General features: G+C 38.9%; 1 protein-coding gene across 2 annotated transcripts in view; it reads right to left on the reverse strand.

The window, feature by feature from the left end:
* Positions 1-418: 418 nt before the first annotated feature.
* Positions 419-27,152, reverse strand: part of BTBD3 (BTB domain containing 3) — a gene marked incomplete at both ends in the record, with an annotated part of 544,971 nt that continues 518,237 nt past the window's right edge. Inside the window, 4 exons of one of the 2 annotated variants that reach the window (XM_080716116.1) lie at positions 419-1,451; positions 4,920-5,038; positions 5,573-5,663; positions 6,169-6,228. In XM_080716116.1, coding sequence (XP_080572242.1) covers positions 419-1,451; positions 4,920-5,038; positions 5,573-5,653 — 1,233 coding nt within the window. Of the gene's footprint in view, positions 1,452-4,919; positions 5,039-5,572; positions 5,664-6,168; positions 6,534-27,152 lie in introns of those variants that run through there. The other variant, XM_080716115.1, reaches the window with a different exon arrangement.

Genomic DNA, 27,152 nt, shown 5'->3' on the forward strand with positions numbered 1-27,152 from the left:
TGTTTTGGGGAGGTGATGGGTTCTGTTTAAAAATAACTCTTGAAGTTATTATTTTAGACTATTTTTGTTGATCAACTAAAATCCAAAAAATATTTGGGGTGATACAAAATTTTCTTCAGAGGTGAAACCAAGAGGTCGGCGGGGCACTTGAAAGAACACAAAATCTCCCCAGGTGTACAGACGCAACTCTCAAAACCACAGAGCCGTCCTAAGAACTTAGCTCTTTTAAGCATACAGTTAAAAGCGGAATGCTGCATTTTAGCCTGTACATAATTAAAAGGTCAAAAGAAATTAGAAACTGCCTACTGCTCATTCATTACAAATCACCTGCGCTGGTCACATATTTGCAGATGAGCTCAGCATCAAGCAGGGAGGACAGATGTGCACCTGGGGCCCACACGGCGGGGGAAGCGGAGTTTTAAGCATAGAATATAAGCTCGGGGATCTGCCCTCCCTGCACCCCAGTGCCATTGGTGCTGTCTGAGGAGCACTGGAACTGGACAGTCACCTTGCCACACTGAACTTCCGTCATGCCTTCTTGCCCAAAGTAGCTGAGTTCATTGCCATCCAGTATCACACTGGCTGTGTAGAAGGTGTCTGGCTCGATCTGCACGGGGTACTCAAACCACACAGGGAAGGTATTGCTGGACCCATCTGAGAAGTACTTGCTCAAGTTCTGCCCCAGCACCACGCCCTGCCGCTTGAGTTCAATCTTGGCACTGTACTCTGCAGAGCCACAGCTGGAGCCATACAGCCCAAAGCCCGCGATGAACACTCTTTTATCAACTGCAAACTGGATGCTGTCACAGCGACCCCGATAGCGCCACTGGTTGCTCCGATAGGCACACGACTGGAAGCGGTGGCAGCGCTGCGGGACAAGGCCCTTGCGGGCTTTACTCACAAACTGCAGCTCGGGCTTCTTGGCTGCGGTGTACCAGAGGAAGATGTCGTTGGTCTCATTGAGAGTCAATACTCCGGACTGTGCAGCACCGTTTGCAAAGTCATCCAGGGCCATTGTGGGTATGCGGATCAGGTAGAGCGCCTTGCCTAGGACCTTGCGTTTATTTTCGATGCTCAAGGCGAGGTCTTGTCGCTGGCACTCTACTTCAGCCCAGTTGAGGGCTGCCTCAAAAACCACAATTTCTTTGGCATTCAGAGTTTCCCTGCGGAGGATACTTTCTAGCGTCTGGAAGTCGATATCGCAGAACCCCTCAGATTTGAGAGCGAGCTCAGCCTGGGCATCGATCACCTCCCAGCAGCGCTGGGTCAGGTCGGGCTCCTCAAACAGACAGCTCTGGGAGAGGAGCACGCAGGCATTCTTGGCACTCAGGCTGGTCTCCAGGAAATTAACGCAGGCCCTGGCAAGGTGAGGGACGATGTACTTCTTGGCAGCGTACAGCGTGGCCAGCACCGTGTCAGCAGCCAAGTCGATTTCATCACAATAGATGTATCTGAAAGAAGCACACAACGCATGGATGGGATTTTCACAAAACTATGTCCAGCAAGTGAAGAAGCCGCTACTTTCAAGTTTGCTCCAAGATCTTCATCTTATGTAACAGTTATTATAAACAAGTTTAGATGGGAGAAACATCGGAAATATATTAAAGTATTAACATTTCACCTCAGTAGTAAGTCTGTATAGGTATTAACTTTGCATTACTATTCTAGTCTATATTTTGAAAGCTTTTAGAAATGTCCCTTCAGCAAAAATAGAAGACAATTGAAACTATTTACAAGAGGATGACCTATCAGAAATAGTGGGTCAGTATTAGAAAAGAGCAAACTTCTATTACATATATTTAATTTAAAAACAGCTCCCTCTAGGACTCTGAAGGCTGAAACAGGAGGATTGAAGCTTTGCAGCTAGCCTTATCAACTTAGCAAGACCCTGTTTCAAAATAAAAAAAAATGGGCTAGGTATAGCTCAGAGGCAGAAACTGGTAGGTTCAATTCCCAGTATCAAAAAGAAAAAAAAAAAAAATAGTTCCCCACAATGTTTTAAGGATAACATATATAGTTTTACTAATATTTTACTGTAAAATTTTTCATTCAGGTAAAAACAAATCCCTTTAAAACTATGATGCCAACAATAATTGTATCTTGATGGTTTGGGATTTTTCCTATATGCAAAATAAAAATTGATACTAAATATTTTTCATGTAGTTCTAAATTTGGTAAATTTTCAAATATGGGCTTCAATACTGTCTTCCACTGAACTTTACATAGAATCCGACACCTGTGTACCTGCTCATTTTTCAAATTTTAACTCCTAAATTCTTCCTCCTCATACAGTCTTTCTACATTTCAGAATTAAAGCATTAATTAAAAGACAAAGCAGGAAAGTGTAAATGTGCATTGCTGCGGACTGTCCCCATCTCAAGAGATGAAACACTCCTAGTTAAGTTCTGGGATGATGGCAGTTTCTGGAAGCGGTATGTACAAGTCGAAAGGATCTGCTCTTCCGCTGCCAGGGCGGAGGACACAGTGAGAACACGAGTGGTAAGTACTGGCAACCTTTTTTTTTTTTTTATAGCACGAGGGATGGAATCCAGGGGCTTTCTACCTCCAGGCTATACTTCCAGACCAATTTTATATTTTATTTGGAAACAGGGTCTCACTGAGTTGCTGAGAGAGACTAAGTAGCTGAGGCTGACTTCGAACCTGTGCGATCCTCTTGTCTCTGCCTCCCAAGGACTGGGATTACAAGCGTGCGCCACCACGACTGGCTTACTGATAATATTTAATTTTAAACTTTTTCTAGCTAAAGAATATACTATTTTATCTACATGTATGTTACTTCTCCTTAGTAAAACACATAGAACTTAAGAAAATAGTACTAGAAGCCAGGTGTGGTGGCAACATGCCTGTAATCACAGTACTTGGAAGACCAAGAGAGGAGGATCACAGGTCGAGGCCAGCCTCAGCAACATAGTGAGACCCTATTTCAAAATAAAATAGGGCTGAGTGTGAGTGTAGCTCTCTGAAAGTTCAATCACCAGTGTACACACATACACACACACACACACACACACACACACACACACACAACAAAGAAAGAAATTAGTACTAGATTCTACAAGTATGAACATGACAAGGATGTAAGGAGGAAAATGTCCAGTGACAAATGGAACCTGCCTTCTCACTCCCAAGAAGCCTCTTCTGGAAAGAAGAAAACTATCCCTGGCATAGTCTCTTGACAATATACCTGCAGTTCAGCTGTGCTAGCGCCAGGACCTTGGGGAGGATCCAGGAACATGGTTAAGTAGTTACGGCTCTTAACCTAGAACTGCCAAGGGCACAGTCATCTCCTTTTCCTGACAACCCCTTTCTAACCCGCTTCGCACCCACAAAGTGGAGGGAGGGAAGCTGGCCACCACTATCACAACTGTGGCATGGCAGCAGCTGGCACCTTACTACTTTTCTGCTCCTTCCTGCCTCATGTGGACTGCGGGGATCATTTTAAAGAGGTAATGTATGCCCCAAGCAGTACATCCACAAGAAGAGAGACAGGACAAACGTTGAATCAAGCTCAGCAAGTCCTTGCCCTTCGTGCTCGTAGTTCCTCGTTACGCATGTCTCGAACGACTCGACGCCCTCCTTGCCTGCAGTGGAGCCGGAGCGCTGGACCAGTGCTGCATTCTGCATAGCCGCAGCCACCGCTGCCAGGTACAATGCTGGCCCCACGCGGCGGCAGGGCGGGCAGGGCCCTGCACACGAACTGGTTTGCAAACATACATCTCTAAACCATTACAAAGGTTAAAGTGTGGATACAGTTCATGTTTTGGTACTTTACCTGCTCACTCGCCTTTAATTTCCCTGCCTTCCACTGTGACATTCCTACTCAGTAGCAATTAGATTTCAAACTTAGAATACCAATAAATATTTAAACACTTCTAAGCTCTAGAACTAACCATAATTTATCTTTTAGTAGGCAGTAAATAATATATAGCAACATTTTAACCCTTTGTGGGAATATGGCCCAACTTGTTGACCCGCTGAGTAATGTTTTTCAAGTTATTTTATTTAAGTCAGTGAACTAAAATCACTGCAGCAGATAACCTTGAACTCATACTTGAGTGATCTAGAAATGCAGATTGAAAAAAAAGTAAAATCATTTGTAATGGTGAATTTTAATCACATGCCAGACTATCACACTGTCCAGCAAAGAAGATGATTCTACCTGGTTAACATATACTGGAATCTACAAACACTCACTAGACATAAAACTATTTTTAATAAATACATATGTATCTTATACTTTTATGTTTCTATATTACTGACTAAAGTTTTTCCGGAGAAATCCACATAAAATTATAAGACACTATTCATACCTTTCAAAAACGTCTCCTCTAATATCAAATACAAATGCTGCTTATTCTGGAGAAAGTGTCCAATTTTAAGTAAGATTATATGTAATGTATGTATGCACAGAGATTAGATCACTTCAACACACATAAGTTCTACATTTGCTGTTAGGCGATAATATCTCCTAGAAAACTTAGAAATCTCCCAACTGTATATAAATAAGGCATATAATTTCTAAAATTGTGAAGTAAAATGTATTTCTTTGAAGACTTCTTCACACTGCTTTCCGAGAAAACATGCTCTATTAAATAATGTCTACACCAGAAAGTTATTTTCTTTAATTACAAGTCATTAAAAACCCAATCACTATACACGCATGCCACTTGCCCCCACATCCTACGTCAAGGTGTGGTTATAAATGCCTGTCTTCTTCCACATACTTTTCAATTAAAAAGAAACAGTAGTGTTCTCCAGAAACATTCACAAGGTAAGCAGTGCCCTCTTTCTTCATCTGTCTCCTTGTTTGTTATGCAGAACTCACATTTAACTTCGAAGCCAGCAGAGTACAATTACAGCATAAACAAACTCTTCCCAAATACACGAATAATGCTTACTTCAGCATAGCAAGAAAAGCAGCAGGTTCGACATCTGGTATACGGATTTCATCTTTGTCCTCAGCAAGTTCTCCATAAAACATTGCGTGGAACACAGAGCTCCCAACAGCTAAGACATACTGTGGAGAAAGGGAAATCTTATTTCATGCACTAAATCAAAAGCGTCTCCAACAAATTAATCTAGAAAAATGACTCTGGGCAATCAGGTTTAGTGGTCAAGGAATACCTAAGGCTGTTTCTTTGAAAAAGCCAAGATACAGGATCTCCTGTCAGGGATGCCTCAGATGTTCAGCAAAACAGTATCTATGTTAATTATCTTAAAGCTTTGAGAGATTAATGCACAGGTCCCCTCATTTTGAAACAAATAAAAGCTTATCTAACTGATTTCTAGGAGAAGGGTAAACATTTGACTTTCCTAACCCGTTACAACAACTTCCCATGACTGGAGAGTTAAGAGGGTATGATTTTTTTTAAAGAGATAGAAAGCAGTGGAGGAGGAAACAAAGCTTTTGGACAGGGTATGCTTTCTCCGTAATCGGGTCAAGCACTGCCTGCCTGTCATCGGCAAGCTGCCCACACCAAACTCCAGGCCGACTGAGAGGGTCCCTCTCTGTAAATCTCAGGACGAAACCAGTAATGCAGCTGTTGCTTACTTTGTGTCCTGGCAACCGCTGAGTCCCACCTGGTGGCCCAACCACAAAATGTACATCTGCCATCAAATCATTATTGAACATCACCGCATTTCTATAAACAGAGGCAATTCATTAATTCACAGCAGTCAGCATTTTTAATATCCCCATCTTCAACATACAAAACCCATAAAAATTTACAAGCTAAGCAACAATTTAGTAACTTCAACACAAAACAAAAAATAAAGGTTCTAACTGAACACTATGCTTATCATCACTGTAAATACATGGGAGGTAAGCAAAGTTAAAAAAAAAATGTTATACAAACTTTTCACAAGGCTAAGGACAAGTAAAAGGTTTCTATCTTCCATGGCCCATAGATATGTCCCTGTCATTTAAATTTTACAGCTTGCAAAAATATTTTTATCTAAGAGGAAAACAGCTGTACTGTTTTGGAAAAGATACAAGGCAGTTTTCCATTACCAATTAAGCTTCTGGGAAAAAAAGGACAGATTTGTGTTAAAAAAAAAAAAAAAAACATTATAGGTTGTGCAAAAGCAGAAACTTCGACACTAGAAAACTTTTAAAGTAAACATGCCCGCTGGCCAGCCAGCACTTACCTTTCTCTGATGGTGGGATAAAGGCCCTGCCAGTTGGGGGCCGGGATCAGGTTGTTGTTACTGAGGTTCTGCTGGTGGTACTGCTGGACAGTGGTGCTACTGGAGTTGGCTGGTTTTTTCCGGGGAAATATATCAGCAGCCATCTTCTTCTTCTTTTTAGTCTTCAAGGTAATTATTTCATAACAAACGGGGGGCAACTTGCTGCTGCTGCTGCTGCTGCTGCTGCTGCTGCTGCTGCTGCTGCTGCTGCTGCTGCTGTTGCTACTGGCTTTCTTGGAGCCTTTCTTGGACCTGTTCTTTACCGTCTCTGGAAGCATCAAGAAGAAGGTGAGACATTTCATGTTCTTTTCCTTGTCATCTACCATGAGTACAGTATGTCTCTCTTCAGAGCTAGATATCCCAAACTGATTCAAACATCAAGAAAAAGAGGCTGGCCGGAGCTACGATGTTAATAGAAACCAACAAGCTGATATTTTGCTTCTTTTCTCAGCCAGGCAAGGTGACCTTTTCACTGTGTCGAAAAAGAGACTGGCTTTAAGTTTTATCCAGTACTGGATCTGTCAAATACATCCCCATCATGATTCCTGTTTCTCTTATTTGCTCATAAAAATAAGCGTTTCCTAGATCACCTGAAAATGCTACACTGAGCGGCAGAGAGGACAGGCACAGAGCTGTAGCACTTGTTTTCTGAATTAGGTTAGCAAGATGTGCGGGAGCCGAACGAGTCTGTTCAGCCGGCTGAAGTTGTGTGGTGAATGGATCGGAGGAGAGTAGGTATTACAGCCCTGCAGATGGAGTCAGACAGCCAGAGCTCGGAGCCAATAGCTGAAGTCACCAATCATGATTGGACCAAGCAAAACAGTGACACCTATTGTAACGTGCATAGTTCTGGTATTAAAGGAACAGCACATGTATTCTCTTGTCTACTGTACATTTAAATAAGATAAACAAGATAAAAAATATAGTTGAAAACAGGAAGGGAGGAGCTTATGCCCACAGATTTCTCTTCAGTAGACGTGCATTTTTATTTCCTCAGCTAAACAGGCAAGGCCAATTAAAAAATAGATATTCAATCTATATTTCTAGTAAAATCTTTTTCCAAGCAGCCTTTAGTCTCAAATATTTCAAGCAAAATCCTCTAGTCTATAAGCTAAATGGAAATTAATAGCAAAGCTATATTAAACACATTTATTACAGCTCAAGTAAAAAGGATGCTGTTTTTCCTTTCTGCCTTTCAGTTTCTTTGAATGCAAGTTATACCCTAGCACAAAAGAAGAGGCCTGAGGCCATGTGTTCAGTTCACCTCCCAGAGTTCTCTAGCTTCTTATGATGATCTCTGCCAGGAATCCCAGGTCACAAAACAACGTTAATTAGGTAAGACTACACCAGCATGCACTAAGGCATCAAGACAGATTCTAGATGCAAAAATAAATTCAAATGAAGCAAATCTGGTCATCAGTGTTGAAAGGCAGTAATCCACTAAAAATATGTCAGATGAGCCTGTTCAGGATCTCCAAATCCAACTTAACTGTTATGGCCACATTTGTTCTTCTTGTGATTTTAAAGAACAGAATCTACAATTTCTAACAGAGAGCCAATACTAAGTATATTTAAAATAATAAATATTTGATGCTACCTAGTTACAATACAAACAGTTCTCTTTGCTTTGGATGAAAACATAAGCCACTGAATGTTTTTCAAAGATACGTTTCCTCCAACAATTTCTAGTAAAGAACAAAAACAAAACACCTGTTGTGGGTTTCACATATGCATACTTATTTGTACAGAGGCACTAATGAGGAGATTTAATCTCACCCCACTTATGGAGATTGCTCATTTGCTTAAAGCTCAGGAGCCACTTGCGCCCCCCCCCCAACATCCCTTTCATCATACCCTGCTTGTTACATAGTATTCACCTGAGGAAGTGAGGGACTGTCATCCTAATAACGAAATACACATAATACACCAGAAAGCAGTCCTAAAATCCCAAATCACTAAACTGAACCAAGGAAGAGCCTCTTCATTGCCATTATTATTCTCAAGACCGTTTGCAAAGCCACCACAAAACATATGGTACAAGAGAACCACAGGCTTTAGTGTATGTATATATATATATATATATATATATATATATATATATATATATATACACACACACACACACACACACACCAATTTGGGTGGACCCTCAGCACTGTTCATTTATTATAATTATTGTACTACCAGTTGCAGGACTAATGCACCATATATTTACATGCTTGCAAATCAACTTCAAACACTTTAATGTATATAGTGAAATCTGGAAGTAAGTTTTTAAAAGCAGCCAGAAAATAAGCATGAGGAATAAAGATTAGGCTCCCATTGAGACACCTATGCAGACGGGCTAACTACTGCAGGCTCGCTCTCCTCTACTGCTAAGCGACTTCTTGATGATTCCTCTTCTCCTAGGAAAGCCCACACCCCAGCCCTTCTGACTGCAATTAATCTCACACATATTTCTAACAAATCTAATATCTGGCTTTAAGGTCAGAAGTAATCAACAAGAATGGAAAGACAAACCAGCCACGTTGAGGCAGACATTAGCAGCTGAATGAGACAAAATAGAAAAATAAAAACATAAAGAACAACATAGAACAATTTGTGTTATTCATTTTTGCATGTAGCTCCACACTCATCATGCAAGTCTGAAAAAAACATGGCTCATATACCTCTAAGTTGAAGAAAACAGTTGAGAGCAAAAAATTATATAACATCTTAGAAAATGCTGTCTGAAATTTAGTATTTCCATTATTTTGAAAACGGTCCTCCAGAAAAGTTTGAATATGAAGCAGTGCTAGGCAGGAATCACCTAGAACAGTACTGCAAAGAGGGGCAGCCTCAGCTATTACTCAGGTGAGTGGGGTTTTTAAATCAGGACAATGAAAAATTATGAGAGTTAATCTTTTCTTACTACTGAAAGGATAGTCCCTGGGTCAACAGTAGCATCTTCCAGAGAACTTAAGAAGCCCAGAATCTCAGCCAAATTCTGGATCAGAATCCGCATGATCATTAAACCTTCATACAAGTTACGTGACCTTTAAGTTTTGAGAAAACCCCAGAGAGGTAACTAATGACAGATACAGTGTCATTCCAAAGATGCAGTATCAACGTCTGCTACCAGGTATTATATTCAACTCCCAAGTGAAAAAATAATTCAAAATATGATGTACATTCACAAACATACCAAAGTCAATCAGTAAGTCAAACATGAGAAGGAGGGAGGAGGGAGGGATGGGGTAGGAACTGGGGAAGGGCTAAGTGAGTGATGTGTGCCTCCACCATCTTGTATTCCGCTAGGATGTATGACTACAATGCACCAATAAAAAATAAAATAAATAAACAAACACCAATAAATAAATAAATAAACATGAGCTGACAGTTAGTAGCAGAAAATATTAAAAAATAAAAGTAAAGGTTTGTACGCTAAAAAATTTTTAATTTGGTTTGGATATGAAACTTAATCCCTCATATCTAGTTCTTCTGATTAAATGTCAACAATCAGGTGTGCATTTGGCCAACTGAGAGGGCCCAAAATATCTGTTCATTCTCTAGAGAGGAAGTTCAAGGCAGGATTATTTTAAAGGATAATGGCAGAAATAATTTTAGTGGGAAAATAAAGGATTTAAAAAATGCCAAGTGTGAAGAACCACCTAATATTGTTTATAGTAATCTACTCCGAAGTTCTATTTCAAAAAATCAGTAAGGCAACATGGTAAAATCAGCAACCAAGTAATCTGGTTCAATCCTTGCTGGGCCATTTAAAATGAAAGGGGGCAGAGGGATTCGTAAAATCACTGACCTGAGCGTGAGGGCCTCAGTTTTCAGATGAAGTTCATCTATAATAGAAGAGTGCTTCTCAAATTTATGCTCAACCAAAGGTAAGAAATGCATTTTTTACTCCTATTTAGTAGCAACATAATAAACACGTACATGCATACAAATTGGAAGAGTTTACAAAAATTTTTTTTTCATTTTACTTTGGTCTTAATCCATGCATTCGTTCTCTTGACCACAATTTAAGAAACATCAGTCTAGAATATTTGGAGGGGTGCTCAGCGTCTAAAATCCAGAGTTCCTTTTTATCAAAAATTTAGACTAAGGACTACCAGATACAAAATAAATCAAAGCCTCATCAATAGACCTAATGAGGTGTCCATGAAGCCCCTCAAATTGCATGTAAAATTGGCAATATACATTTATTTTTCTGGAAAGAGTAATGATAGCTTTCATTTGCTCTTTGGAGTAATCCATGACACTTAGAACACAATAAAATGTCATGAACAACAGTATTTTTTGAATATACAAAACCTTAGTATCATTTTGTTCTCTATTTTCATTTCTATAATCTACCATATTAAATATAAAGTATGGCTTTTCTCCCTTGATTAAATATAAATAATTTAAAAGCCCATCTATTCATCTGTAATCCAGACATATCAGCTGGGTGAAAAGGCTGTAAAGGATAATAGCCCAATATCTACAGTCAAGTTTTACCTCTGAAATGTCTTTCCAACTAGTAGTCTTTGTTCCTACACTTCCTGAATTTTGTGGCTGTTTCAAGGCATAGTTAATCTGCACTAATGAGGTAAACAGGTCAAGGAGCTCATCAATCCTTAATGAAAGCATTCCCCAAATACACCATGCTGACGACGCACTGTGTTCGGTGTTGGGCATACAATGAAACAAGCTAGAAAGGTTAGCTAATAATAGTAGGGTTCAATTGAGTTTATAATTGCCACAAAGTTGAATCACCATTACCTATTTTCATTCAATTTTCAGTTAATGACAAAATTACTAACAGAATTTAAAGTCACTTAGGTTAGACTATCCTTTTCACAACTGGAAGGTTTGCCAGCCATCCTGCCTTTAGTATAACCTTACATATTCAGTTTGGAGACACAAATGGGGTTTGGAACAAAAGGAACTCTAGAAATTATGTAACCGGCTCTCACAGCCTCACAGCCACAGCCCCTGGGTATCAGAAGTTTGCAAGGTTGGTGAACAGTCCACAGTTAAGTAGTCAGTAACGCCTGGAGTAGCAGGCAGATCGGCTTGCCACGTTCTGTTTGTTCCACTCACTCAGATTTTCACCCACAGTGCTCATCCCACACCCTTACATAATGCTCTATTTGTGTTTCTAATCTACTGTAAAAAAAAAAAGTCCCAAGTATACAAAAATGAAAACCATGAACACATACAGTCCGCACCCCTGCATGGTACAGAAAAGAATGCTGTAAAGACAACTTTCTGGAAAGACACAGGAAGAGACCCTAACAGGAAAGATGGGCCATGACAAAGCTGCTCAGAAACTAAGGAGCCTCACCAGATAAAATGAAAGGTAGAAAACCAGCCAACAGAGTCGACATCAATATCTGGATCCGCAACTCACAGTACTAGCAACTCTTGTTTAACTTGCTCTACCCTGGACTTCCTGCCTGGACTTGTGCAAGGTTTACTATAAGATACCAAAAAAGCAACAGTGGTGAGGTTAGCTGAGGCTTAAACAGGGTAAGGCAATAAGAAATATCACTTCCAAAAATGATTCACAGAACATAGCAAAAAAAAATAGTTTAATCTCATAAGTCATGATAGAATAGTTTTGTATTTGCTTAGTTTTCCTTTCAATACTGAGCAAGTTGTGCTTGTGATTTGGAAGGTAAGAAAATTATCAACAAAATACTGGCAGTATCAAAAGATAGCAGCAGCTGCTGGAAAACACTATATACTTTCTAAATTTGAAGATAAATATGGAATCAAGCATTGGCAGCATGTATAGAGAAAAATGCAAAAGCCAATAACAAGTGACCTTAAGGTCACTTGCTTAGGCTCCATGAGCCTCATCTGCCAAATGGGTAATTACACCCAGCTCACCCTTCTCAGGTGAAGGCAAAATTACATGTTTGTGAGAGCACATTGATAAAAGTTGAAAACACTCTACAAAGGTAAGTTCTCACCATCAGAAGCAAGTGTACCCAAGTGGGGAACATTATTTGTGATGCAGCCAACTAAAATAAAATACAAAAACACGCAAATGAATCTTGGTTCCCTATCCAGGATGTGTAAAATTTCCATCTTTTCTCTGCCAAACCCCACCCCCAACACACCAGCCACCCGTGCACCAAGAGGTTCCAAGTCGCTAGGAATCTTGCTGTCTGATTTTTAAGTGAAGGTCAACAGTTAAAATTCACATTTGTGTTTTGATCAGGTCCTGGACCAAATGTCTGAACCCTGCAACGTCATTTCCAAGCATGCTCTGAGTCTCCAGGAGGCCACCTGCTGGCTCATGCCCTGCTATACTTCCTCCTGGCAGCCTGGAGCTGCAGTCCTCTGTCAGCCACTCAGCAGTGTCTATGCTGCCAGCGAAATGTGGCCTCTCTCAATGATGATTCCGTTTGAACTGCAGCTCTAAGGGTGATAACTCACACAGCCCTTGAGCAAGGCATGCTCAGAGCCAAGGACGGGGCTTAGGTTCAGTTAAGGGTATGCCGACATTTCTAGTACAGTGTACTTTATACTCAGTCCTTCGCAACAGGCCCAGGGGATTGTATACTTTACAGCTAATTAAAAGTAGCATAAATCATTTTTTTAAAATTTGGACTTAGAACCAATTTTACTTTTCAGAAGTTGGTTCCTGTAATAACCCTCTATCATAGGCTTCTAATTCCACCTGATTTTGGTAGGGAATATTGTTACACATATTAGGCATGAATATGTCTTTCATTCCATTTGGTGGTATCTACTTCCAGAGGAGGAACATGTTAGAAATTGAATGTGAGCCGGGCGTGGTGGCACGTGCTTATAATCCCAGCAGTTGGGAGGCTGAGACAGGAGGATCACACAGGTTCAAAGGCAGCCTCAGCTACTTAGCGAGGCTCTCAGCAACTTAGTGAGACCCTGTTTCCAAATGAAGTATAAAAGAGGTCTGGGAGTATAGCCCGGAGGTAGAAAGTGTCCCTGGGTTTCACCCTCAGTACCACGAGAAAAAAAAAAGAAAAAAAAAAAAAAGAAAGAAAGAAACTGAATGGGAATGTCTCTTCTGATTTCACAGGTGCCTGTTCTTTCCCACAGCATATTTTTCACACCCTACTCAGCACAGCAGACTCTCAGTTTTAGATTTCTGTATTATTTGCCTTGAATTACCGTAATCGCACACATTGTCAAAATGAAGGATTGAAAAATGTGTTCTAATCGCACACATTGTCAAAATGAAGGATTGAAGGATGATGTTTAAGTGCTAATTTAATGAGGCCATTGTGGGTGTGTGTATAACAATGGTCAAAACACAAAATTATAACTGGTCTTTTCTAAGTGGCTTTGCTTTAATTAAAAAAAAAAATCTCAATTTTTTTTCTGGCCTTGCCTTTCCTCAAAACAATTTAAAATCTAAGGTTATCTATATTATTCAGGTGTTTGGGTGCTAAGATGAGAGGTAAATTGGATAGGAGAGCATATTTTATTTCTAAGGACCCTTGAGTGACTAAAGAAACAGCACACATTTAGGTGACTTATATTTGTAAATTAAAGAAAAAATTTGTAGAGGTTTTTCACTGAGAGTTATCTAGATTTTTTCATTCACGTATTCATTGGAAAAGGTGACTTTCCCAAATAGAGCCAGATGATTTTAAATATGTGAAAGGGATTTTAGTGCTCTGATAGTGTTCTTAGTGCTTATCTTCCTAATATCAGGGAAAAAATCACCAGCCAAAGTAAATAGTATCTTTGGAAACATCTTTTTGCTTTCAGCAAAACACATTATTTTCTTCCTCTGTCATCTAAAGCAAACAAATGACCTGGAGAAGGCGACAGTAATGGCTGGGAGAGGTTGTTTCCTCCAAACATTTCCAGTAGGATGAAAATCCTCCATTGGGACTGAGCGGCCCCTCAGGCTTTTGAGAAGAGACTTCCAAGCCCTGATCTTTTCTTTGGAGAAACTTCCCAAGTACCTAATAAAAAGTCATATGATACAGGATGACTATAATATATTTCATCCCTTTAACTAAGATCGTAATACAGATTCTATTTGTTTCAAGTAAGCAGTATCTTCTAAAGACTCATTTAGTTCTAGGTTTATAATATGTATGAAATTGTTGTAAGTTAATTTTGGATTGATGAATATCTTTAGCAAATATGACTCAGAGAGTTACAGGCTTTTACTAATCAGTTTTACGTACATGTATAATTGTGTGCTATGAGAAAATATCAGAAGTGGATTATGCTAGGATTCTTACCAGTCCTAGTGATGAAAGTTCTCATGTGGAGTTCTCCATCTAGATTTTCTACCGTCACCGGTTGTCATAGTAGCAGTCTCAGTTGCAGTCTCAGCTGAGAATTGTGATTATATACTTTATCAAATGACTACTTGATGAAAGCTCAATTATTCTAATATAGTTTAGCCAGAATTCTAAGCCATCAACTTGCTTGGTTATGGGAATAATTAACAAATATAAAGAAGAGACTCTTTTCTTTCTTTTGAATTATATAAATTTTACCTTTATTCACTAGCTGTATGGTGCCATTAGTTGTAAGCTATGCCATTATTTTATGTGCCACTAAGGAAAAAAGAATCCTAATAGTTATATTCAGTAGAAGCCATCCTTTGTAAGATAACAGAGATGTTAAAATGCATGTCTGTTTGAGGAGAAGCTTGCAATAAATAAAATAAGGCATATATATTTATATATAGTTGGGTAGTGGTCATAATATTAAAATATAAAGAAAATTTATTGAATAATCAGTGTGTACCAAATATTATATAGATTATTTAATCTTAGAATCAGAAAATAAATTTGTAGTCAACATTTAGACATGAGGAAATTTATTATAAGATCATCTAGAATACACAAAATTTTGTAGTTAACTACCTTTTTTACCTAAAAAAAGTTATAGTATTATTCCTTAAATAACTATTTTTAAAATATCTCATGACAAGTTGTATATATTCCTTTTCAAGATCATTTCACTTAACATATATAAAAGAAAATTTGGGGAATTCATATGAGCTTTTTAGTATTCTAAACAAGGTGTACCCAGAGATACAATATGTTTAAGATCTGTAATTATTAAATATGTTAAATGCTATGTAGAATTTTAAAAGAATCATTGTTTCTTCCTTTTGAGGATTCTTGCATTTGATATCATGTGTCAGAACTAAGAAAAGATATTTCAAATAAAAATCAATTTTAATAATATATACAGCTAGTCTATACTTCCTTTTTCATAATTAAAAGCTACTATATAAGTAGACCAGTACTTGAACTACTCTGAGGTATAAAATATAACAACCTAATTCTTCATAAAATAATGCTCAAAGAAGTCTCAGAAAGGTAAAACTATTCATGAAAGCATGTTCTTAAATTTGTGTTTCATGCAGGCATGGTAGCACATGCTTGTAATCCCAGCACTAGGGAGGCTGAGACAGGAGGATCGCACAGGTTCGAAGCCAGCCTCAGCTACTTAGTGAGGCTCTCAGCAACTTAGTGAGATCCTGTTTCCAAATAAAGTATAAACATAGGTCTGGGAGTATAGTTTGGAGGTAGAAAAGCCTCTGGGTTCTACCCTCAGTACCACAAAACAAATGGGGTTTCCCCAATCTCTATATCACATAACTATAGGCAGACAGCATTTACTTGTAGACCTGATCTACAATATAATATATAATATAATGAGCAGGCTAAAATCATTACAATCAAAATATATCTTCAAAGAGTGGCAACTCAACTCTAAGTACCTTAATTTTTCTTAATAACACACAAAAACAGCAACCATTTTGGCCTATTTAACAGTTGCACAGACTCATACATATAAGATCCATGCTAACAATGATAACTGGAACCAGGCCAAAGACTAGCAGTCTCTGAAAATACGTCATTATTTTTACAGAAGAAAAGGCAGTGAGGATGGCAGGAAGCAATGGAACCATTTGTAGTTCACAGAACGGGGTGGTTTGCAGCGTGAATGGATGAAGAGGTCAAGCTGAAGAAGTTAGGTGGTACAAGGTCACGGGGATCCAAAATGAACTCCAAGCCAGGGCTTCCTTTCCTTAGCAAAACTTACCTTCAATTAGGTCTCCTTGCATAAGGATTTTACTAGGCAACTGTGGGATGATATGATCTCCTAAGAGTTTAGTATGGTATGCCAGTATTTGCTTAATGTAATACTTCCTTGTAAAATTTAAAATACAATAAAAAAGACGAGAGATATTAAGTGGCATGTGGCTGAATCTTAACTGTGCTCTACAATGCTCTTCGTAGAGAGACTATCATGTGAATTGAGGACAGGCTCTCCTGCATGTCAGGAGTGCAGACCAAGCATCATCTATCCAGGAAGGAGTTCTTTATTTTTCTGAGAGAGAGGAAGCCACAAGACATGCAATGTATTCTGAATCTCCATGACCCCTCTCAGATTCACTCTTAGCACTTCTGACTTGTCTTGTTCATTCATTCATCATGTAAACCAGACTATTCCTCACACTACAAATGGTTGCGCTGCTTCCTGCAGTCCTCACGGCCTTTACTTCCCTCCAGAACTACACAGAGAAAGCACACCCATTCTTCAAGATGAAGTCCACACGCCAGACACCTAAGCAAGGAAGGCTGTCTCCATCGTCAACTGCAGTGCCTTCTCAAATCTTACCTCATCTTGCTGACTGATCAGAGTTCCCCCTTTCTACAGATTACACCTCCAAGAAAAACTAACAGGGCCACACCCATACACCTTGATTTCAAGGGTTTTGTAAAAGAAATGTTCAAGCCCAGCACTTCCAGTCCAATTAGCACTCTAGAATGCATTTGTGAAGTGGAATGATCCTGAGATAAAATGGTCATAGACCCATAGACCGAGGTCTATGATGTTTCTAGTTATCTGGATTGCAAGTTTAAACTAGGTGGAGTGGCAAGGAACCTAGATATCTAGTAAATGTGTCCTGGGGCGCCCCTAAACAGGTCTATGCACAACTCTAGTATTATAATACTGCATTCATCTTTCAGCTAATCTGACTGAAAATACTCAAGTTCAACTTAAATCAAGTCTCTACATGTGCTCAATGTAAGGTTTCATTATAAGTCTAAAATTAAACATAATACAGATATTCATAGAGAAGGGTGGGTTAACCAGGCACAAGAATCACTTACCAGGACAAAGCTGCTTTTATCAACCAACCTCAATTCATGGCCTGGCATATTTATTTATAGCACCAGTAGAGAATTTCTGTGATTTAATGAACTGGAAAGGATAAGTTCTTAGTAATTCACATGAAAGGAGGAAAGTACATGAATAATCCAAAAATATGGATAATTATAAAGACTTTTTATGTGGCTTTGAAATGTGTTTCGGCTGTTCTTAACAACAAATGGGTGGATTTCCACTACATAGGACACACCCAATCTTCAAACAAAGTAATAAAATAGGCCTATGTATACAGGGCAGTTGAAAAACACGTGCTTCCCCAGCAAACAAACCACACATCTAGGATGGGTGATGTTTCCTTTTAGATTACTGCAGAACAGGAGCACAAGTACAAAAGAGTACCCTGTTAGCATCTGTGTTTTGCTCTACTAACAAAGACTAGAGTGTTAAGCAATCAGATATTTGACTACTTTCAAAATAAAGAATTCCCAAGTTCAATGTATATATTTCCTTATATTATTAGAATAAGAACAACTGGACATGGTAATGCCAATAGTGAATTATCTAAATATTTTGACCATGGCTGAAAAGGCTCTTGCTGGGTGTGTGTATTTATGAATTTACTTATGAAGGAAAATTGTTACACCAGCAATCATTTTAAAAACCATTAGTAATGTTAAAAATGTAAAGAAACTGTTTTAAAGTCAAAGTATGAATTTTATTTTGGCCAAAAACAAAAGAAATTTAAAACTGCTCAAATTTTCAAATAATAAGTTAAAATGGTTATAAATGTATTTCTTGGAAAGTGGGATTAAGTAAGTATATTCTGGGTGTACTTGTTTGGTGTATGTATGATTTACAAGTCTTAAGTATTTTGCACATATCTGAGCTGAGCTGCGTAAAACAATATATGAAGCAGGCACAAACCACTGAATCCCTCTGCAACCTCTCAACAACATCGGTGAAAGTGGTGCATAACTGAATTCCTTCACAGGAGAGTCCGCTGCTTCAAACAGAAAAGATAAGGGTTCCTTCCTCCAGGAGCCCCCAAACAAAAGGACAGGCCTGTGGCCTGACTCTGAATTTCTTTTCACTATTGATGCTGCTGGTTTCTAAGACAGCTGAAGGTCACCCTGGGGAGCCTGAGCTGAAGAGAACACCATGCTGACGGGCCCTGGAGGAGCCACCTCACCTTCTCCATTCCTCACCACCCCACCAGATGATGGGGATAAGCAATTGGTGAAGCAGCCGGATTATGCAGCCCAGTGACTGTGCATTCCTCTGCTGTTATCAACATACTGTTTTACAGGGAAATGCAGGGAGATACAACAGTAAATGTTGTTGATTTTATTAAGCCTCAACCCTTGAGCAGATACCATTTTTAAATTCTGTCATGAAATGAAAAACATGAATGAGACATTTCTGATGAAATTGAAATAGAATGGTTGCCTTGAGAAAAAACTATTGTGCAAGTGTTTGTGTTACAAGTCAAACCAGCGACTTTCTTTTTATACTATTATTTGAGAGAATAAGTAAGTATGCTTATTCAGACTTCGGTATCTGCCAGACATATTCTCAAAAATGAATGAAGTGAGCCCGTCACTTCAAGGAAAACTGACAGTATCTATTACTGATGATAAAATTCGAGCCTTCAAGTAAAAATTAGAATTTTGGAAACCTTGATTACGCTACCCTGAGCCTGACAGCTTCCCAATCTTAAAAGACAGCTCTGATGAGAACAGTGATAGCAAATGAGTGTGATTCTTTTGATATCGTATAATGAAAAGTGTCAACACTGGAAAGATTTGCGTAACTCAGTGAATTAACATTTCTAGTAACAATACAATTACAGTACAGAATCATGTATTTGGTAAAAGGTCCATTTCAAAGTATGAGACAGACCAATGGATTGTAGTATAACAAGAGTACAAAAAGTTCACTGATGTGGTTTCAGATTCCACATGGCAATTAACCTTCAAAAAGCTACCACTTATCAAGTTTTGATGAGGTATTAAATATCCAGTTATCTGAAGATGCAATTATAATATTCCTTTACTATCCTGCTATAATATCTGAGTGAGGCCAGATTGTCTTCATATGGTAAGAAAAATATCTATTTATTTTAAACAAACATTTAAAAATTTTATATCTCTCAATTTCTACTGCAGTAGATATCAGTAGAAAAGAACCCCATAAAGAAAAGTGTTTTGGGCTTTTCAAAATACTTGAATATAAAATGGTTCCGAAACTTAAAAAGTATGGGAACCACTGAGGCCCGGCTTGGATTATATTACACACCTGATGGTAACACCAGAGGTGATGAACAAAAACATTCTTAAGAAAACTATATATGTTCAGGCCAGAGCTAGGTTTTTGTACATATCTGTTCTGTTTCACTCACCCAAAAACCAATAACTAATTCTCAACCATTACTACAAAATGTTTTTTTGCACCATGTAGATGGCATAAAAGGCACAAGAGAAACATGACAATCTATGCCACAAAAGTTAATATCAGCAGTCAAAACTAATATTCTGTGTGTTCTGTGATGCTCTCTAGCATCCTGACACTGTCCTACCTCAAAAGAGTTTCAGAATATGAAGTGTGAGATCATTCATATTATTGGTATTCTCTGTGAAGACCTTCACATTTTTAAATGAGCTTTGAGTAGATCTTCACATAAAACAAAAAGAGCAATTTCGCTGAAAATTTGCTTTCTCCTGTTACAAGTAATAAGCTTTGCTATTCTCCCAAAGTGAGCATGGTTGTCAATGTTTAAGAAAATCTGATACTTCATTTTTTCATTTAAAGGAACATACTAGGCAGAAACTGGTTCCCCCCACCAGTACCATTTTAATATTAATCTATATACTATAATCCCATGATATGGTATCTGATAATACTTAATCTACTGCAATAATTTTTCACTAAAAATAGTCTTTTACTAAGGAACTGATGTCCAAATACTTTCTCATTTACATTCTTTAAAAATAAAATGTTAAAGGCTACACACTTTAGGATTCTGATCCTTAAACTACTCAATAATTATATAATTCTATAGAAAAACTCTATTATCAAAATATGAGTTGTCTCAATCCTATCTAGTTTTCCTATAACCCAAACACCATTATATACTGGTATCCTTAATCCACAACCACACTGCCAGGTACATCCCTACCTGATATTATTTTTGCATATATCCCAGAAGCCTTATGCTAGCCAAGAGTTCAGGATTTATTATGGCATTCAGGAGAGTCCTTCCATTGCACTCATAAGAAAAAGTAGCCAATAAACTCATCCAAAATCTCATATAAGATAGGCTAAGCCCCAGGTCTCATGGAAGTACTTACGGAATGGGAGTAAAATAATTAATAATGTACTAATTCCAACAGAGAAGTCAGACAGCGATTATTAAATATGTGCTGTGGGAATGTGCCAGGAGAGATGGACCGTGACTGTACGTGTGCACGCTCCCTCCACTGCACATGCTCAGATGAAGCTGAGCAGATCTGCTTGGGCTTCAAGCATTAGATGTCCCATCTCCCAGGGCCACAGAGAAGGTGAGCAAAGAGACCACAGGAAGGGACAGTGTGCCTTGGGATGTAAGCCATCTACAAAGAGGGTGGGGAGCAAGGGCTGCCCCAGAGAAGGCAACAGGCAGCAGCAGCTGCTTGGAGCCTGAGTCTGCATCGTGATCAGGGGTACTTTTTGGTGGCTTCTTCCCATTTCCAATGTTGATAATCAGATTACTTGGGGAAGAGTTGCCTGACATAATTTGAGCAGTTTCCAGGCTTTTTGAAAGGTAGACCATTTCCCAAAGCACATTTAAAGTAGTTTGACGTTATCACACTCAACTTTTCCATTCATTTTCCACTAACATGGATATAAAACTAGGTGGCAGTCTGTATTATAAGCCCTCTCTATCCACAGTGACTTAATGTATAATAGTAGCTGAGGACCAAAATTAGTCCCTCACTAACTGAAAAGGAATGTATGCTAGTGCTGGGCAGGTATGATCACTACTTCCAAGCACACACACACACACACACACACACACACACACACACACACGAAGAAATGAGGGAGGTGGCAGTTCAAAAAATTATTAATAATAAAAAAAACGGGTGTGGTGGCGCACATTTGTAATCCCAGCATTTATGAGTATGAGACCATAGGATCATGGTTCATGAATAGCCTCAGCTACTTAGCGAGACCCTCCATAACTTAGTGAGACCCTGTTTCAAAATAAAGAATAAAAAAAAAAAAAAAACAGGCTAGGGGGTGTAGCTCGGAGGTTGAATGCCCCTGGATTTCATCCCCAGACCCGCAAAAATAAATAAATAAATAAATAATAATAATAAAAGTTCACAAAGGCAGCAATTACTTTTAAGAGTCTCTGAACCACATGTAGAAATATAAAAACAAGGTCTGTTTTCCAAAGGGCTATCCACTAATGGCCTGAGCTATGGGAAATGTTACTCATCATCAGGCAGTAGGTAGGTCAATACTTTCCACTCAGCCTTGGCCATAGTACCCACTGTTTAGAATTCAGGATGGAATAAATTTCTAATAATGTGATTTTTACAATAGTAAGTCTATGTAACAACAAAACACAGATCTAATCGGTGTTTCAAAGGCAAGGAAAATTCATCAGGCAATAACATTCAGAACAATGGTGCTCATGTAATTTTGTGTATGATAATCATGGCTAAAATATTTACAATCTCTAAATGAATATGGTGACTGTTCTTGCTCATAAACTATTGCAAAAAAATTAAGCAGTAATAACAAACATAGGGAACTAGATAAGCCTTGCGAAGTAGAATTGAAGACAATTTTCTTTTTTGTGTATTTAGATAACAATTGTCAGGTTTATGCATTTCTAAGATGCCCACGTCATGATTTTTACTGTCTATTCTTTGCTTAATCTCTAAAATAACCATCTTTTGTCTTATAAATGATACTGCTTATTTGCACAGCAACTGCAGTAGTACAAACCATACAAATAAGTCTTGCTCTCTTAAAAGGGAAAGAGAAGGAAAGGGAGTGGGTTTGGAGATACTGCTGGATTTGAAGCACACAAAGAGACTTGGAAGGCTAAGGGAGCCCTAAAAGGACTGCTGTAATGACTGCCGCAGGGACAAGGCAGTGCGCTCTTGTCTGGGAACTTGAAGGTTAAAGGACTGAGATGCTTTGATTTTGTGGTTTTAGTATCATGTCCAATTATGTGCCTCTCCATGGCTCTGAGGGGTTTCAAAATCACCTTGTAAGAGATATTTCAACTAGACCCTCAGAGGAAAAAAACACTTAAAGGGAAAATGAAAGATGTCCTGAATACCAAGAAAGTACTGAAAAGGGGAAAACAAATGGTTATATTCCACTTGAAGAAACAAACACTTGCTGGTTGGTTAAATAACAAAATACAGTAACAGTGTATCCTTGATACTTTTCAGGAAACACATGCGTGTTTTAGAGAGCTCCTAGGTAATGCCACTGCCTACTCTTGGTGAAGGGCTGCAATCCAGACAGAGAAATTCTAGAATTCCTATCATTTGGATATGAACTGGAGCAGATGAGGGGGATTTTTTGACAGTTAAGTGTCCTGGTCCTGCACAGTTTGGTAATTTATAGATAGCACCCTATTTAAACCTCATAACCATTCTCTGTATTATTATCTCCATTATAAATTATACATGTCCTGGAACTTCTTGCCAGTGGGATGCTAAATCATCAATGTTAGATCCACAAATGCCAAGAACTATATATAAACTGTTTTCTGAGATATTCACGGGGGGGGGGGTGGAGAATACTACATTTGTTGACAAAATATTTACTGAGCATATAAGTGCCAGGCACTTGGGACACATGAAGCACTTGTCCTCGGGATAACACAGTCTAGCAGGGTGGGGAGAGAGGAAATTCACAAAAAAAAAAAAAATGTATCACATCAGAGGTTTAAAAGGTAACATATACTGTGGGAAAGAAAGCAGAGCAGGGTAGGAGCGATAAAGGGAGTAGCCTGCAATTACGAACAGGATGCAAGGTGAAGCCTAAAACAGGAATGAATTGGCCACCAGTGTTCCTGGAGGGTGAGGGGTGCAGTATCACAAGCAGAGGGAAACTCAGCACAAAGAGCTAAAGACGGGGGCCTGGAGACCAGTGAATGAGAGCTGTGGGAGAAGGTGTCAGAGTGCTGGTCACACTGTGTAGAGCTCTGTGAATCCTTATGAGGAATCTGGTCACTGGGAGAATGAGTTTTTTGTTTTGTTTCAATACTGGGGATCCAAGCATGTTTTAAAAGATGGGTCTGGTTTGTTATATTGCTAAAGAGACGCCAGTAAAGAAAACAGCAGACGGGTTATTTAGGAGTCCACTGCAATAATCCAGACAAGGGGTGCTGGAGACTGGGGCAAAGATGCCGGTGGGGGAAGTGGAAAAAGTGGCATAATTCTGGATTTATTTTAAAAGCAGGATTCTGGATCCATTCTGAAGGCAGAGCACAAGGATCTGCTGACAGCCTGGGTATAGAGTAGGAGAGGAAGAAGAGTCAGGATGACTCCAGTTTTGGGGTATAAACATCCTGGAAAATGGGGCAGGATGCAGGTGGAGCAGGTTTGCAGAGAAAGAGTAGAAATTCCATTTGGACTCCATTAATGTTTACATCTTCAAGTGAAGAAGTCAAAAAAGTAGTTGGATCTGTCTCAGCTAGAGAAATAGGTTTAAGAGTCTTATGCCGCTACAATGAATTTTATTAAATTCTTGAAACTGGCAGGAAATAAGCCTTGCTCATCTTAAATTAATAGCTTAGTGAGAAGAGAAAACTAGTATAAATGTCTTAAAACAATCACAAAGAGCAAACTAGCAGCTTGGTAGTATAGGAGGAAAAGCAGTAATGTGGATGACCTCAAAATCAAATGCAGGACGTGCATCAACAGAAAACCAGTGACCAGTCACATTAAAACTGTGACAGGTAAAGATGAGAAATGACTGCTGAATTTAGCAACTTGGAATATTTTCTTTTCAAAAAAAGCCCATGAGAATGTCTCCTATCCCCTCATCCAGGACAGCTACCTCACTTACGCATCCAATATGATGCTGTGTTGCAACCTTCTCATGAATGCACTGTTTTTCTAAACAATTGCCCACAAAGAAGGATCTGATCCTATTTGGTACATGAGACTCAAGTCAGTGGGCTGGTTAAAACACATCAGCAATAAATTGCTGATGCCGGTGGTCATGTGCTAATACTCAATGTCCAACCATTAAAAAATTATTGTGAACATTTTTCAGAGCTCCTGTGAACTCTGATGTGCCAAAGATCAGGACTGTACTACTTTTTCCCCTATTAACATAAAAAACCACAAGTTTGAACAGCATCACTACTGCTATTTGATAATGTCCCAGCCTCACTCTACATTACAGAATACCAACTCTAGTGCAATCTACCACAAAACCAAAATAAAAGACATAATTATTAGGGAGAAGTAGACACGCATGTCATTAATAGCAAATGATTAACTAGGATATAAAAGAGAATAAGCTGCAATGCTCTTAAAATAAGATCCAACTCTAATATAAATACATAAAAATCAACAACTATCTTATGTCACTCAACAATAGCTGACTTGACATGACATATCAAAAAAAAAAAAAAACAAGAAAAACATAAACACCAAAAAAGAACTAACAGCAAATGTTAGGCTTAAATGAAGAAAACAAAAGTCTGCTGAGCCAAGAGGCCTAAGCACCCTTTCAGGACTCTTAATGGCAGCCCTGAGCACTCTAGGGAAGGAAGTCCTTGGGAAAGAAACAAAAACAACATTGGCTGGTATTTTTTAGTGCTAGAGACGCACCTGGAGTCTTTCAAATTAAGATGGCAAAACTCATATAGATCCATTTATATCCTTTTCCTAAACTTCATTAAAAGTGACAGTGAGAGTTCTTTTAGAAGGTATAGACTCAGGCCTTGCTGCAGTAGAAACTAAAGCAAAACCATCCAAGTGAAAGTGAATGGACAAGAGGCAACTGCTGGAGCCACACTGCAGAGGTGGCTCAGGGAGGGGTGGCAGGCTGAAACGAGGGCAGGAAAGCTGTGTGAGAAGCTCTACAATCCTACCAGCCCTCCCCACGGCCTCACTGCCCCGACTGCCAGGCATTCTCAGAACCCGGCAGGAGACAGGTTCTTGGAAGAATAAATAAAATAGGTACGTTTTAAATGACTACACAGAGGGAATGTTTTGACCTCAGCCAGATTCCTCCATGAATACAGGAAGCTAGCTAGACTCTTCCTCAGTGCAGGACACTGGAAGAGCACTCTCGCACCAGCCTAGGAAGAAAGACTCTACAAGCAGCCCCAATGAAAAACTTGGGAGAAAACCCAATAGTCCGACAACTGCCACTTCAGAGGGAGACTAAGGGGATGGGGGAAGAGGAAGGGAGGAGAAGCCACTTACTACCCAGTAAGTCCGTTAAGATGTTTAAAACTGTGCACATGTATTTTTTTATTTTTATTTTTTGTGGTACTGGGGATGGAACTCTGGGGCATTCTACCTCTGAGTGTCACCTCCAGCCCTATTTTTTATTCTTTATTTTTGAAACAGGGTTTCTCTGAGTTGCAAAGGGCCTCAGTAAGTAGTAGCTGAGGCTGTCCTCGAACCGCAATCCTCCTGTCTCAGCCTCCCAAATGCTGGGATTACAAGCTTGCACCACCACGCCCAGCTTGTGCACATGTATTTAGTTATATAAAGGAAGTTTTTATCCAAAAGACAGGTGAATAAATTATGATTTAAAGGAACAGCATGACGTGTACTACCAAATTTCTATATACTCTGAACCTAGCATTAAAGACTTGGCATAAAGATGAAAGATGGATATGTAGGTAAATAAGATCTAAAAGAAAAAGAGACTAAAAGCTATCCAGATTTAAAAATAGAGGAAAGATTACAAAAAATGCAGGATATACCATTTAACTATTTAACTATTAGAACTGGCTAATGGTGGGGGGGCTAATGGTGGGATAGATCCATATCTACATACAATTATAGAATTTGAAAAGGGCTAATATATATCCAAAGTTTATCTTTCATTTACTTTACCTCTGGGATTTTTGTGCAAAAATGCTTACAAAAAAAAAAATAATAAAGGACAAGATAAAAACTTGACCAGTCTACGGCCATACCACCCTGAATGCGCCTGATCTCATCTGATCTCAGAAGCTAAGCAGGATAGGGCCTGGTTAGTATTTGGATGGGAGAAAATTGACCATATAAAAACAAAAATATTTTGTTTGTGAAGGAAGGACTATAAAGTTAATTTTAAAAAGCTGTGGGGTTGCCGGGCATGGTGCACGCTTGTAATCCCCGCGCTTGGGAGGTGGAGACAGGAGGATCACGCGGGTGCGAAGCCAGCTGCGCTGGATTAAGAGACCCTGTTTCCAAATATAAATATTAAAAAAATAGGTCTGGGAGTGTAGCTCAGAGATAGAAGGGTTTCCAGGAATCCCAGTACCACCAAAAAAAAAAAAAAAAAAAAAGTTGTGGGGAATCAAACAGGTATTTCTAATCACTTTCAAAAAAATTCTCCACTTAAAAGTAGAGTGTGTAGCAGGACAAGCATATAAAAGTAAAAACAAGAAAGCAAATTACTAATTTCATTAGTTACCAAATAAATTAATTAAGAGAAGATCATTCCTTATAGTTAATTAGGAAAGGCTGTCCACACTGGAGTGCTGGCACAATGTGGGGAGACTGTGCAGTGGGTAAAAAACTTGTGGCTGCATAAGCGACTTGGCAGCAAGCCTCGGGAGTCATAAAAGAGTTCAC

This window comes from Muscardinus avellanarius (genome assembly GCF_963383645.1).
Source record: "Muscardinus avellanarius genome assembly, chromosome: 19".
Classification (NCBI taxonomy): domain Eukaryota; kingdom Metazoa; phylum Chordata; class Mammalia; order Rodentia; family Gliridae; genus Muscardinus; species Muscardinus avellanarius.